This window comes from Emys orbicularis, chromosome 10 (genome assembly GCF_028017835.1).
Source record: "Emys orbicularis isolate rEmyOrb1 chromosome 10, rEmyOrb1.hap1, whole genome shotgun sequence".
Lineage (NCBI taxonomy): Eukaryota > Metazoa > Chordata > Testudines > Emydidae > Emys > Emys orbicularis.
Window position 1 is genome coordinate 31,571,481 of NC_088692.1, and position 15,893 is coordinate 31,587,373.

Sequence of the window (15,893 nt, forward strand, 5' to 3'; positions counted from 1 at the left end):
GCCCAGTATTGCTTCGTTTCTGGTTGATGGATGTGCCGTGGGAAAAATCACTTTCCTCTAATGTTTTATTCAGTGCTTTGGATCAAAGGCACTGTATACATGAATAAAATTTAATGTATTTAATCACAAACTAAACTATCTACCAATATTGTGAACAAAAAGTTCAAAACTCAGAAATGAAAAGCCTTCCCCAAAATCATGCATTCATCTTATTTGTACATTTTACATCCAGATCTCCTATATGGGGAAAATCTTTGCCTTTCCAGCACAATTTATCTGAAGCAATAATAATTTTCCTGAATTATTCCAATTTATTTCCCTCCAAAAGTTTAACAGTCACTTCCATTAAACATAAGCAAATGTGGCTTTGATTTCCAGGGCTCATTTCTGTGAAGCCTCTCTGGCTCCATTTATTTCAATTCAGTTCAGGATAGCAATTGTGCCAAACGTGCCTGGAACCCCGTTATTTCCCATAGGGTCATGGCTTATGGTTACATCCATTTCTCAGTCTGAGCTAGTGAAAGAGGTATTGGGCAAAAGTTGCCAGAGATCTTGTTTCTGCAAACTGATCCTAATCTCCTTCTGGTACAGGTTAGTAATACTTCCATCTTTAGTCTTCAGCTGGTTTTGGGATGGATACCTGAGAGTCCGCAATCCTCCTTACTGATCCTTGGTGGAGGGGTCTGTGTCCTACAATAATAGAAATAATAATAATCCAACGTTCGTATATTTTCTTTTAAGTTTTGCTACACTTTGGGATGCACGTCTCTTCCTCTTTACTTCTATTTTTTCCTCCCAAATTAGAAAAGATGGGGCGGGGGGAAATCTTTCTAATGATTCCTCCATAACAGGCTGGTAGAGTTTATTTCTTTTTATTTCTTCACAAAGGAAAAAATATGATCTCCGAGTCAGAAGTAGCCGCATCCTGATTAAAATTTTCAGTTGTTTCCAGACTTCCGAGTCTGAAGTCTATAGTTTATATAGATATACAGGATAACTGAAGATCATTTTTGTGACTAACTAGGCACTTACAGACTCAAGGCTCACTAGTTTTGCTTTTTCCCTTATCTTTTATATTGGCTGAATTAACTCTTGAGATTTTTTTCTAAATTGCTCTTTCAAAGGGGAAAGGAAAAGAAGGATGGAGAGGTCTAACTCCATCTACCAATTATAGATTCCCAAGTTAGCTCCTGCTGAAAATCAAATGCTTGAATCCTGTCATCCAGTCAAGCTATCACTGCATTACGAACTAGAATTGCTAAAGTTATTAGACAAACAGCATGTTTAAAGTTATTCCAGGCTTGTTTACAAAAGTGTGGTGTAAAGTTAACACTGAAACAAAATGCAGAATACAGTTCTTCTGCCAAACAATGTCTCTGAAGTTCCCATTGTGGTCACTGGTGTCTAATGGTGGTGTCCTTTCCCTTTCAGCTTTGTTTGCAGCAAGAGCGGCCACATCTTGGAAATTGACTACAAGAACTTCACTATCAGAAATGCCCGGCGCCTCCTGCCTTCTCAGATTCAGCACTCTCACCGACGGGAGAAACAAACCTTCAACTCGGGTATGGGCTTTGGTGGGAGATGGATAGATGACCAAGAGGAAGTAGGACATGCTACATTATGAACTTTCACTAGAAATGTTTTTACTGAAATTGTCCCCTGAGTTTGAAGGAAGAGCCCTGTGAGGGAACACCAGACAGAAGCAAACCTAGGACCCAAGTTTCATAATACTAGGTGCAAAATAGGCAGAATTGCAGGGGATCATCTGTAGGCTGAGATAATCTGACATCACACTAGTAGTAAGGTTTTGGGGAGCACAGGTGGGGCTTCAGCCAGTTTCTTCTCCAGTGAAATCTCCTATGCATTGAAGGGGGAGAAAGCAAGACTATATTTAACCCAAATGTACCCTATTTTGGGGTTAGATTAAATGACCCTTGCAGTCCCTTCTAACCCTATGATTCTATTACCCATATACCCATATTAATTTACATAATCCCAGCCTATTGGGCTCAGTGCTGGAGTAACGGGATGCAATTCTCTGGCTGTGTTATACAGCAGGTCAGACTAAGTGATCTGATAGTCCCTCCTGTCCTTAATCTATGAATCTGAAGAATCTGGATTTGGGAGAAAGGATTGTAACTGTGTATAACTATTTAAAGATTATAATATGATGGGAAATGCTCTTTTTACTGGACAATAGGGGCACATTTTCAGAAGCAGTCTTTAAATGTGTGTGCGTTAGTTTTTGCACATGTATTTTTTGAGTCCTAAAGATTTTTGCATATGCAAAATCTCATGTGGATACACAAGCTGTACTTATGTATGTAAACCGAGCAGTTGAGTATCTATATGATTTTTCATGCACATTCACATCTGAGGTTTTGCTCATGTAAAACCTCATGCTCCAGAAAGCATATATGCAGAAGTGTAGGTGTGCAGATTTGGAGGGCGGATGGAGGCCTTTGGAACTTTGGCCGTAGGGGCTGAATTAAAAACAATGAGTGTAAATAAATTCAGCTGGGAGGGAAAAGTTTTGCTTGTGAAGACAGTAAGAGTGGAGCGGCCTCATTAAATAATTAAGGTAAAATCTATTAGAGGGTGTCACGATATACCCCCCAAATCTGAATTCTGGGGTAGAGATGTGGGGACCTGCATGAAAGACCCCCTAAGCTTATCTTCTTTATTAGGATAAAACTCTTCCAAGGCACAGTCTTCTGCCTTGGACAGATATTGCTGCCACCACCAAATGATTTTTCACAAATATTCAGGGAAGGGTCACTTGGAATCCCTATCCCCCCAAGCCTCTTCACCCCCTTTCCTGGGGAGGCTTCAGAATAAAATACCAACCAGTTGCCTTAGCAATGTGAGCACAGACCAACCCCTTGTCTAAGGACTTTGGAATCAAAGGATTCTTTAAAAAAAGGTAAATTTTATTAAAAAAGAAAGAAACACATCTGAAAACTCAGGCTTTAGGGATTAAACACAAAAAATAACTTTCTTGGGGTTCATCTTAAAGGTTACAAGCAAAACAAAAGCACCTGGGGTTAGCACAGAGGAATCCACAAACCAAAACAACCAAAAAGGTTCCTAATCGCATCTGTCTTAACTTTTCCAGTGCTACTTACATATCTGGGGTTCCAAATGAGGAGCTTCTAGGTATGATGCTGAAGGTTTCCCATACCTGGCTTAAAGCTTACAGCTTGTTGCTGCCTTCACCTCTGTCCAGCCTAAGAGACAAAGAAAAAAAAACCCAAACCCAGCAGTTTTTCCAATTTGAAAGGGTACAGCCTCCCTGTTGGTTCCCCTGGTCAGGTGCCAACTCAGGTTAAGCTTCTCTTAACACTTTACAGTTAAGGCAAGTAGGGTACAGCTGCTAAGGAGGATTTTATAGCTACTGACTGGCAGGGTGCCCATAAAAGGGAGCTTCCACCTCCCCCCCATTTATCACAGAGGGATTGAAGTTGAAATTAAGCAAATTCTTTGAAAATAAAGCAATGCTCTGCCTAACACAGATGACTGGTTTTGATCAGATCAGTGGTGACAAACTTCCTACCAAAAATAATCTGACTTGGCATGGCTAAGTACCATCTTAAGAAGAATTTTGGTGTTTTAAGTGATGAATGTTTAGAATAAACATCCTTTTTTTAGTAACATAAAACAATGTTTTAATCAACCAATAGGAATCCTGTGCCCAGTAGCATGTAAAAAGCTAAACATACAAAATAAAACAACTGGCCTGTTCTTTCATTGGTGAGCAAAATCTCAACAGTATTTAGAATTCTTTAATGCTATAGAAGTCAAAGTATTATGACTTTCAGCAAGTCTTGTATTGCTAATATAACTACTTAGAATTTGTTTTCAAGTGCTACTGCTACTCATATTATAAGACAGCACATAATGTGCTTTATTTTATAGAATTATAGACATGTAGGGCCAGAAGGGACTTCAAGAGGTTATCAAGTTCAGCCCTCTGCACTAAGGCAGGACCAAATAAACCTAGGCCATCCCTTACAGGTGTTTATCTAGCCTGGTCTTAAAATCCTCCAAAAATGGTAATTCCACAACCTCCCTTGGAAGCTTTGTCCACAATTTAACTACCCTTATAGTTAGAAAGTTTTCCCTAATATCTAACCTAAATCTTCCTTGCTGCAGATTAAACCCATTTCTTTTTGTCCTACCTTCAGTGGACATAGAGGACAATTGATCACCATCCTCTTTATAACAGCCCTTAACTTATTTGAAGACTGTTATCAGGTCCCCCCTCAGTCTTCTTTTCTCAAAACGAAATATGCCCAGTTTTTTTAATCTTTCCTCACTGGGCAGGTTTTCTAAACCTTTTATTGTTTTTGTTGCTGTCCTCTGGGCTCGCTTCAGTTTATCCACATCTTTCCTAAAATGTGGCACCCAGAATTAGATAAAGTACTTGAGGTCAGGCCTCATCAGTCCCAAGTAGAGCAGGACAATTACCTACCATGTCTTACATACAACACTCCTGTGATGCAGTTGCAAAAAAAGGCTAATATCCTGTTAATATATCCCAGAATGATATTTGACTCTTTTGTAACTGCATCACATTGTTGACTCAGATTCAGTTTGTGATTCACTATAGTCCCCAGATCCTTTTCAGCAGTACTACCACCTAGCCAGTTATTCCCCAGTTTGTATTAATGCATTTGATTTTCCCTTCCCACTTGTCTTTATGGACTTTCATCTTGTTGATTTCAGACCAATTCTCCAATTTGTCAAGGTCGTTTTGAATTCTAATCCTGACCTCCATATGCCTCCGAGCTTGGTGTCATCCGTATATTTTATAAGCATACTCTCCACTCTGTTATCCAAGCTGTTAATGAAAATATTGAACAATACCCGACCCAGGACTGGCCTCTTCAGGATCTCACTAGATACTCCCTCCCAGTTTGACAGTGAACAACTGATACCTACTCTGAGTACAGTCTTTCAACCAGTTGTTCACCCACCTTTATAGTAATTTATCTAGACCACATTTGCCCAGTTTGCTTATGAGAATGTCATGTAGGACTGTGTCAAAAGCCTTAAGAAAATAAAGATATATCACGTCTATTGCTTCCCCTCCATTTACTAGGCTAGTAACCCTGTCAAAGAAGGAAATTAGGTTGGTTTAGCATGATTTGTTCTTGACAAATCCAAGTTGTCATTCCATAACACTATTATGCGCTAGGTGCTTATAAATTGTTTGTTTTATAATTTGTTCCAGTATCTTTCCATGTATCAAAGTTAGATTGACTGGTCTATAATTCCCGAGATCCTCTTTGACTTTGTTCCCCTTTTTAAAGATAAGTACTCATTGGCCCTTCTCCAGTCCTCTGGGACCTCACCCATCCTCCAGGAGTGTTTGAAGAGAATTGCTAATGGTTCTGAGATTGCTTCAACTAATTCCTTTAATACCCGGCTTAAGGTGAATTTCATCAGGCTGTGCTGACTTGAGTACACCTAACTTATCTAAATGTTCCTTAACCTGTTCTTTCCCTATTTTGGTTTGCATTCTTTCCCCCTTTTTAATTTTAATCATGTTGAGTATTTGGTAATTATTAACCTTTTTAGTGAAGACTGAAGCAAAATAGGCATTAAACACCTCAGCCTACTTCTTGTCATCAGTTATTAGCTCTCCTTCCCCGCTAAGCAGAGGACCTGCACTTTCCTTCATCTTTCTCTTGCTCCTAACATATTTATAGCACCTCTTCTTCTTTCCTTTTATGTCCCTTGCTAAGTGTAACTCAATTTGTGCCTTAGCCTTTCTGTTTAGTCCCTACATGCTAGTGCTGTTCTTTTGTACTCCTCTTTAGCAGTTCATCCATGTTTCCACTTTTTGTAGGATTCCTTTTTAATTTTTAGTTCATTAAATAGCTCCTGATGCAGCCAGATTGGCCTCCTACTATTGTTCCTATCTTTCCTTCAGTTTGGGATACTTTGTGGTTGTGCCTTTAATACTGACTCCTTGAGAAACTGCCAGGACTTGTGAACTCCTTTATACCTTAGATTTTCTTCCCATGGAACCTTACCTACCAATTCTCTGAATCTGTTAAAGTCTGCTTTTTTGAAGTCCATTTGTGACGGGTTTGGTCACAGAGACCCCCTTGGGACTGTCACCTGAGGTGCTGAAATTACCTCTGAGCACGTTTTCCCTGACAGCTTGGGACTCCAGAACCCTGCCTTGTTGAGCCAGACACGTTAGCCTGCTGCAACAAAGACCCAGGTCTGAACCATGCCCCTGAAGCTGCAGGCTTTAACTGAAAACCACTCAGCAGGTTACCTATCTCCAGCACCCCCAGTTCCCAATGTAAAGTAAAACCTATTTCCCCATGCTAATTTTTTTCCCCTACTGTTACTCACCTTGTCAACTGTTGGAAATGGGCCATCCTGATTATCACTACAAAATTTTTTTTTCTCCTGCTGATAATAGCCCACTTCAAATGATTACTCTCGTTATAGTTAGAATGGCAACATCCATTTTTTCATGTCCTCTGTGTGTGTATATATATCTTCTTACTGTATTTTCCACTGCATGCATCCGATGAAGTGGGTTTTAGCCCACGAAAGCTTATGCTCAAATAAATTTGTTAGTCTCTAAGGTGCCACAAGTACTCCTTGTTCTTTTTCTAGTTCCCAATGGGATCCAAACCCCAAATAAATTAGTTTTACTCTGTATAAAGCTTATACAGGGTAAACTCATAAATTGTCTGCCCTCTATAACAGTGATAGAGAGATATGCACAGCTGTTTGCTCCCCCAGGTATTAATCACTGGGCTTATTAATAAACAAAAGTGATTTTATTAAGTATAAAAAGTAGGATTTAAGTGGTTTCAAGTAATAGCAGACAGAACAAAGTAAGTTACCAAGCAAAATAAAACAAAACACGCAAGTCTAAGCCTAATACATTAAGAAACTGAATACAGGTAAACCCTCAGAGATGTTCCGATAAGCTTCTTTCACAGACTAGACTCCTTCCTAGTCTGGGCCCAATTCTTTCCCCTGGTACAGTCCTTGTTAGTTCCAGCTCAGGTGGTAACTAGAGTATTTCTCATGACTGTCAGCCCCCTTTGTTCTGTTCCACCCCCTTTTATAGCTTTGGTCCAAGGCGGGAATCTTTTGTCTCTCTGGGTCCCCACCCCTCCTTCTGAATGGAAAAGCACCAGGTTTAAGATGGATTCCAGTATCGTGTGACATGGTCACATGTCCTGTGAGACTCCAGCCTTCATTCTTCCAGGGCTGGCCTGCACGTCCCCAGGAAGGTTTGCAAGTAAACAGATTGTCCTAGTTAATGGGAGCCATCAAGATTCCAAGCCACCATTAATGTCCCACACTTTGCATAATTACAATAGGACTTCAGAGTAATACTTCATATTTCTAGCTTCAGGTACAAGAATGATACATTCATACAAATAGGTTGAACACACTCAGTAGATTATAAGCTTTGTAATGATACCTTACAAGAGACCTTTTGCATAAAGCATATTCCAGTTACATTATATTTACACTCATAGGCATATTTCCATAAAACATATGGAGTGCAACATCACACCATTATCCTTATCCTGCTGCTCTCACTCATTCCTGTATTTAGAATAATGAAAGATATCATTTCATGGTCACTTTCATCCAAACTGCATTCCGCCTTCTGATTTGCAACTAGTTTCTCCCTCTTGGTCAGAATCAAATCTAAAATGGCTGTCACTCTGGTTACTTCCTCCACTTTCTGAAACAAGAATTTGTCCCCAATACATTCCATGAACTCATTGGAAATTCTGTTTTGGTGTATTACTTTAACTACTCAGACATCTGTTGGAAAAGTCCCCCATTACTAGCAGGTCTTGTGATTTAGATATTTCTGTTGTTTGTCCTAGAAATGCCTCATTCATCTCCTCTTCCTGATTTGGTGATCTCTAATAGACCCCACTATCACCATGATCCCTGCCATTTTCACTTTATAATGCTTTACAAATGTATATTAATTAGGCTTCCCAACCACTTTTTGAGGAGGGTAGATATCATTCCCATTTTATATATGGGGAAACTGAGGCGTGGAATTTAAGACTTGATCACGGTCACAAGTTGTATTAGGGTTAGGGTTAGGGTCTGGCTCCCAGTGCTTTTGATTAGACTAGACTTCATTGATATAGTCGTAAGCATTGGATGTTTTAGCCATTTCTTAACGCACACAGTCTCCTTTGCTACATTCCCACCCCCTTTCCCTCTCTCCTCTTTCTCTTTATTCTCTCTTGTTTCTCCCTCCATAGATGAACCAATTCGAAAAGATAAAGGAAACACTTTTTCACACCATTAGCCTGTGACTCTCATTGCCATGATGTATTGTTAAGGCCAGGAGTATGGCAGTCTTTGAAAAGTGATTGGACGTTTCTATGGATAACAAGGATACCCACCGTTATAATAGTAATATTAAATATGAACAAGAGTTCTGGTTGTAATAAAAGCCCTTCTGATTTGGGGCATGATCCATCATCTAGCAATTGGAGGTTAGGAGAAGGTGTTCAAAAAAGAAGTGGATAAATTCATGGAGGATAGGTCTATCAATGGCTATTAGCCAAGATGGGCAGGGACGGTGTCCCTAACCTCTATTTGCCAGAGGCTGGGAATGGGCGACAGGGAATGGATCACTTGATGATTACCTGTTCTGTTCATTCCCTCTGGGGCACCTGGCATTGGCCACAGTCGGAAGACAGGATACTGGGCAAGATGGACCTTTGGTCTGACCCAGTATGGACGTTCTTATTTTCCCTGGGGACAACTTATCCCATAACTGCTACTGAATCGCTCAGCATTGGACTAGATGGATCATTGGTCTGATCCAGTCTGATAATTTTTTGGTTCCTTACATTGTGCTAATTGGTAATGTTTGTCCTTTCAGGCCCTGGGATTGCTATAAACAGTATTAGCGTCTCCTCTACCTTCTGTGCCACAGCCTCAGAGGATGGCTACGTGCGGCTGTGGCCGCTGGATTTCTCGGCAGTCTTCTTGGAGGCTGGTGAGTAGACCATAGATCTCTCTCACTCATTCCCCACCCAATTCTGCATTCATATCAACCTAGCCCTATGGGGCCAAAGCTTTCCTGGAGGAAAAAGGGAATGCAGCCTAGGGTTCCACTACACTGCTCTTCTGATCCATTCCCAAACCTGGGCTCTTGTGAAGAGCAACAGAAATTCATTCTTAGGCTTCTCTTATGGTGCTCTCTCAGTGGGCTAGACCCTTGTGTGTAGTAACTGCCACCTCCTGCAGTGAAAAGTTAGATAAGTCTGTACAGAATGAATCTTGGGGATTATCTCTTCAAGAGTGGTCCTTGTTTTTCTGGAATTCTAGAGAATGACAGGAGTCTTCTGAGTAAGGTAAACATTAGTCCTTAATGCTTATTGCATATCTGTCCAATTAAAATCTATGGGAGAAACACAGGAGTTCTTCATCCATCCTGGAATGAAATGCAGTGACACTGAAAAATAAAGACTTTTTATAAATGACACTGGCTTGATTATGTGGCTAGACTAAAACCTGAGAAAAGTTAGTCTCAGAGCACTCAGGAAAGTACAGGACTTAGAAATGAAAGTGCAGAAATAAAAGGGTGGTCACTTAGCTATGATCTAGATCTACCACTTTTTTGGGTCCTGGGATAATTTATCAACTGGTACATCTGTTTCCCCAGAGCATGAAGGTCCAGTGAGCTCTGTCAGCATCAGTCCAGATAATCTCAAAGTTCTGTGCACCACCTCTACTGGGAACCTGGGTTACCTGGATGTACAGTCCCGGGGCTACAATACCCTCATGCGCTCCCACACTGACTCTGTTCTGGCATTCTCTGTGGATGGGCTCCGGAAGCAGATGGCTACGGTGTCCCAGGATAACACCATCCGGATCTGGGACCTTGTGTCCATGCAGCAGGTAGTGTAAACTCACTTTCTTAATGAAGATAGAGGTAGTAGAAGTCAAAACTCAGTTTTGCTGGCGGAGCTGTAAAAGGAAGTCTGCATAATCTTTGTTTATTCCAACTGACTGTAGCTGGTGCTAGCAACATATCTCACTTTAAAATCACTTAAATCTACCCCAAACAACAACAGATCCCTCCAGAACTACTGCATGAAGTTCAAGATTTTTCAGTGTAGTTTGGCTTTAGCTCCAAAAGTCAAATATTTAAAATACCACTTGCTTTTCTTCCATCTACTAAATATTGTAGGTTAATGTTAGGCCATAATGATCAGGTCTCTGTGGGTATGTGTACACTGCAATAAAACCCTCACGGCTGGCCCATGTCAGCTGACTTAGGCTTGGGCTGCAGGACTGTAAAATTGCAGTGTAAACACTCAGGCTCAGACTGGACCAGGCTCTGAGACCCAGCAAGGGGGGAAGGTCCCAGTGCCTGGGCTCCAGCCCAAGCCTGAATGTCTACAATGCAGTGTTATAGCTCCGCAGCCCAAGCCCGTTGAAGTCCATAGAAAGACTCCTACTGATTTCACTGAGCTTTGGATCAGGCCCCAAGGGGTTACACAGCTTCACTGTAATGATAGGCTTGTGACGGGGAACTGGGATATGGGGTTATCTCATTCTGCCACATACTGCTGCCAGGTTTGCATATCCCCAAGCAGTGCTTCTGTGTGTCCCTTTCCCACAGCTATATGACTTCACTGCCTCTGATGAGATACCACGTACTGTGGCCTTTCATCCTGCACAACAGATATTTGCATGTGGGTTCAGCAGTGGAGTGGTGAGAACCTTCAGCCTGACTGCCTCTGATCTACTCATGGAACACAAGTACGTTTGACAAATGGATATTGTATATTCATATGTAAAAATCTAAATGATGGGAGTCACGGCAATGGTATAAATAAGATGTCCATCCACATGAGTGAAATATCAGGAGCTAACATTTAGTGGTGGGCCATAATGGAAGAGCACATTCCTTAGGACTTAGCCATCTCATCACGTGAGTTACAATGAGCTGGTTTTCAGAGAGGAAAAGTCTAGTGGGGTCATGGCTGTGGGGTGCGTGGTTTTGGGTTTGTTTTAAGAGTCAGGCCTGTCTGGGACTCTCCATCGTGGAGGGAGGTGGCCAAGAATAGGGGAGGCGTGTTGGGGGTCAACCAGACAGGATGCACTTGAGAACATTTTTGGTGGGGAGTGGAGAATGATCAAAAGTACATGTCAGTGTGTGGCTGTGTCATCCTGGAAGCTGTTGGCAGCAAGAGCACTGCACTTGTTGGTTAGTCTCCCCCAGCACCCTTGGGAATAAAGACAACCAACTGTCCTATACTACGACAGGGAAAAATAGGGTGGGCTTCTGACTGTCCCTGACATTGTTTCTGATTTCCTTCCTAATCCAGGGACCCCCCACTGTACTTCACATCAGTCTGCTCTGCTTTTATTGCCCCACTGTCTCCCGTGTTTTCTGTGTTATATAGGCAGCACCGTGGTGCAGTCACTGGTCTGACCTTCTCCCCAGATGGCAATTTGATGTTCAGTTCCTGCTCCCATGGGACCCTGGCTCTTTATAACTGTGCAGCCCAGAAGAGTCACGTCCTCAGAGTTCTGGGTAAGGGTTCTGCATCCTTCTTTGTGGTATTGTCTCCAGGGCTAAAAGGCTCAAAATTCCATGAAGTAATTTTCAGAGGGCATCCTATGATCCTTTTGAGACAAATTAGCTGTATTTCTCTCTTGCCTGTTAACAGACTCTCAGTGAGAGCAATATTAACATTTCATTGTCACTCTGGTTTCCAAAGATTTGTAACTGGATTGATGTATTTTAACATTGCAGATGGGCTCAGATTGCAAGTATATCCTCTTTCAGATTTAATGCACACTTTAAAAAAAAAAAAAAAAAAGAGTGATAGCAGAATTACAGTAGCACATAGAGGCCTCAACTGAGGTAGGGGGCCCCCATTCTGTTAGGCACCATACAAGCAGTGAGAGATGGCCCCTGCCCCAAAGAACCTCCAGTCTAAACAGGCAAGACAGACAAAGGGTGGGAGGGGAAGCAGAGGCACAGAGAGAGGATGGGACTTGTCCAGGGTCACACAACATGCCAGTGTGAGAACTGGGGCTAGCACCCAGGGCTTCTTGACGCTCTGATCTGAAGCCAGTGCCCTAGCCATACTGCCTCCCTTTTTTTCCTGCCCACTCCCAGAAATAATACATGATCTTAAATCTAGACTGGCCTTTTTCAGCAATAGGCTAAATATAGACCAGTCATCTTGATTTTTATGATAAAAGACATTCTTTGAGTTCATCTACTAACTAAAAATTACTTCACTGTACTGCATTTTTTTGCAGCCATTTCTCTCTCTATGGATTTAAGCTGTTTAAACCCTTGCTGAGATCCATGTGCAGTAACTCCTTGTCACAATCCCTTGCCTATACTAAAAAAAAAAAAAAAACTACAATAAAATCCAACTTCCTCCATTGATATTGCCCTGTGGTACTGTGTGTGCCTCAAATATAATCCATTTGCTCAAATTGCAACCTCATTTCCAGGCCTCCCCAAATTTTGGGCTGTTCCAGATCTTGGTGTGAATGTTCTGATTCAGATCTGTCTTTAATGTGTGTATAATAGCTGTTCAAGTCTGGCACCTTCCACAGCACAGATTGACCTTTAGCACCATGCTGGAGTACTGGCTCAGTGCTGATTCAGAGAGAGGAACAACCTCTAAAACCTTAATAGAATGAATTTTATCTCAGCTGCAGTATATAATCAGTCACTCTCCCTTTAGGCTTTCTCTCCTTCCCGTTTATCTCATTCACCCTGTGTTTTGTCATATCCAGGCAATGTGGTGTCCCAAGATGCTGAGCATAGTCCCAACGCTTTGGCCCTTAGTGGGGATGGACGTCTCCTCGCCTTTGTGGGCCCCTCTAAGTACACTGTGACCGTTATGGATGCCCATTCTCTAGATGAGGTAACTGGAAGGAAGTTGCCTTGATCCAAAGGGAGAATAGAGTAGGAGGGAGGGCATTCCTGGCATCACAACTGCAGAATGCTTTGCAGGGTAAGGAAAAGAGATTTCTTCCCAGACAGTTAGAGAACCCCTAGACTCCACCAAATAGGATCTGACATATCCCCTTTACGTGTCCTTCGCCATGTGGAAAACACTTGGGATGTGATTTTGATTTCCTCCTTTTTGATGCTGCTGTGGGATGGAAACACCAAATCAGGCTGTCTTCCTTCCACAATCACATCCAGCCCTTACGGAGCAAGAGCTGAAGTTGCTGAAAAGCAATAGGGAATCTTACAGCATCTGTACCTTTTTGAGGAAATGTCTTCTTGAGTAATGCCCACTTACAATGCCTGCCCAGAACCATCACTTAATCAGGTAGCTTGGGGAAAGAGAGTGAGGTACATTTTCCTCCTCCTCTAGCAGCCTCAGACAATAAAGCAGTGGGGGAAATGGTCTAAAAATATCCTCAGATTGTGAAGAAGTTCCTTAGGATTCCCTGCCATCTGTGGAACTGTTCACTTCAGGAAGCTGGTGTTCAATAGCTTCTTGTTTCATAGCTACTGAGGATAGACGTCAGCATCCTGGACTTGGACAGCACCAGCTTGGACTCTGCTTTGAGAATCTGCTTTGCTCCCATGCCTGTTGGCCACCTCTTGGTGTCCACTTCCTCCAACAAGGTCCTTGTGCTTGATGCTAAAACTGGGCGCTTGGTCCGAGAGGTAAGGAATTTGTGAAGCGAATACTCTGTGGTCTCTGGGATATCCCTCAGCTTCCACACCTCTTGACAGTGCACACATGTGAACATGGGACTCCGTGATGAAGTCCTGGCAATCATAGGCTTCTAAGAAAAACTGAGTTACCTGAAGTACATTGCTAATATGGTTATTCCCCAGATGAGGATAAATCTGTTCCCTCCTGCTTTGCTCCCTCACACTCTTGTCACCTGGCTGAAGAGTACCACGTTTATCCAGATTCGTTGTGTCTAACAAACTTTGCAGTCTGTGTATAGTTACAGAGTGATGTAGGATTGGAAGCAATCACAGGCCTTCCATGTCTGGAACAGCTGGGCATCTTTGCTCCCTCTCTCTTACTGTTTGAAACTTTTTTTATCAGAAGAGGGCAAAAGTATTCCTTTGCTTAAACCCCTTTTCCTCCCATTTCCAATTGGACATCTTAGACAGTCTGTCCTTATGTTTCTCTCTCGGATCAAGCTGGAAACAGCTGGTTCAGCTAGCAGTGATGATGTCTTGTCTTGTTCACAGGTGTCTCGTGTGCACAAGCTATCCTGTTCTTCATTGGCACTGAGTGAGGATGCCAGGTACCTGCTGACGGCCGGTGACAGGGTTGTCAAAGTGTGGGACTATCAGATGAGGTTCGACATCAATTTTCAGGTACTGGATTCAAGGGAAAAAATCAGTGGTGCCTTACACTTTTCCACTATGAATGCTACTTAGCTCTTCTGAGCAGAAAGCAATAGTACAGCTAACCTCCTCCACATGGATTTGCCAATGGCCCTCAACCTTGATTTGTCCAGTATTGATCCATGGTTCCCAGTCATAACTGTGATAGTTTTGTCCAATGGGACTTGGATGGAGAACACCAAACACATTTCACTTAATAATAATACTTAGTATATCTATAGCACCTTACCATCATTAAGTAATCCTCACCACACCACTATCCAGGACACAGATAGGCAGGCGTTACCCCTTTTACAGATGGAACAACGGAGAGCAGTGAAGTGGCTTGTTCAAGGTCACACAGGAGTTGGGCAGAGCCAGGATGAGGATTCAGGTTCTTCCAGTTTCCAATCCCATGTTCATTCCTCCAGACCACTGCAACCTCATTAAAGAATGACCCCAGAACTCAGCAGTGCAGGCCTGGTGTATGCACCCTCAGGAGGTACATAAAAGAACCTCTGTTAGGTAGTTGTGGACAGAATTCCCCCTGTACTGTATATCCGATAAGGTACGATAACTATATAGAAAAATATGAAAGAGCCTTTTCCAGGAAGGCCCTTTACCACCTTATCTGTGCTGAGGGGAACATGAATGGTCCTAAGCACATGCAAAGGTGTAGCAGTTGCATTGGAAGTACAAGACATGCCCCTCCGCTCTTACTTTCTCCCAGGTATATATTGGCCACTCAGAGCCAGTGCGACAGGTGGCCTTCACCCCTGACCAACAGCACATCATCAGCATTGGAGATGCCATCTTCCTTTGGGACTTCTTAGCTGTGTCTAGAGTGGAGTCACCCAAGGCCGAGTAAGAGCACTACAATCCTTCATCAAATCTCATTGGCTTGGGAATGCTTTCCATTGTTCCCCTCTCTCTCCTGTTCTCACCCCCATTGTTGTAACTCTTGTCTCATTACCTTTCCAGTGTTCATCCCTATGTTGAGTCCCTTGTGCCTCCCAGAGCTGGTGAGTTTGCCTCTTTCATTTTACACATTCAGACACATTTTTCCAAAGCTGTTTTCAGGACACAGGAGAGCCTTGAATTGATTATAAATGGGATTTTAGCTCTTTGGCCAAGGATGCCAGGACACCAAGAGCTAATTCCTTGTTAGTGCTAGGGATTAATCTGTAGTTTGAAATCTCCAGCTGATTAGTGTTTCCCCTTGTTACAGAGACAACTGCTGGGGAGGGCAAGGGCAAAGTGGGTCAGCCATGGGCTAGCTGATAAACTTCTTCCTCATCTCTTCCATCTCTTACTCTTCTTCCTCCTCGGCTCTGTTACCTTAACCTCTCCTACTTTTCTCTCTCTCTCTTGTCTCTTCCTTCTCACCTCTCCCTGTCTCTCTTTTCTCTCCTCCTGAGGACAAAGGATAAGGCATCTGTAAATGACTTCATCTGGGTATGAGGAAGCTGGAGAGCTGAGCATAATTGGTACTGTATTGCCATTGCCTCAGCCTGTCTTCAGAGGACGG

At 42.5% G+C, this 15,893-nt stretch overlaps 1 protein-coding gene across 1 annotated transcript in view; it reads left to right on the forward strand.

Moving 5' to 3' along the window:
* Nucleotides 1-15,893, forward strand: part of WDR90 (WD repeat domain 90) — a 57,700-nt gene that overhangs the window by 23,332 nt on the left and 18,475 nt on the right. Inside the window, exons 17-26 of the mRNA XM_065412201.1 lie at nt 1,432-1,562; nt 8,903-9,019; nt 9,689-9,924; nt 10,652-10,791; nt 11,439-11,569; nt 12,796-12,926; nt 13,523-13,684; nt 14,228-14,356; nt 15,096-15,229; nt 15,347-15,387. Of these exons, the coding sequence (XP_065268273.1) occupies nt 1,432-1,562; nt 8,903-9,019; nt 9,689-9,924; nt 10,652-10,791; nt 11,439-11,569; nt 12,796-12,926; nt 13,523-13,684; nt 14,228-14,356; nt 15,096-15,229; nt 15,347-15,387 (1,352 nt within the window). The remainder of the gene's footprint in view (nt 1-1,431; nt 1,563-8,902; nt 9,020-9,688; nt 9,925-10,651; nt 10,792-11,438; nt 11,570-12,795; nt 12,927-13,522; nt 13,685-14,227; nt 14,357-15,095; nt 15,230-15,346; nt 15,388-15,893) is intronic.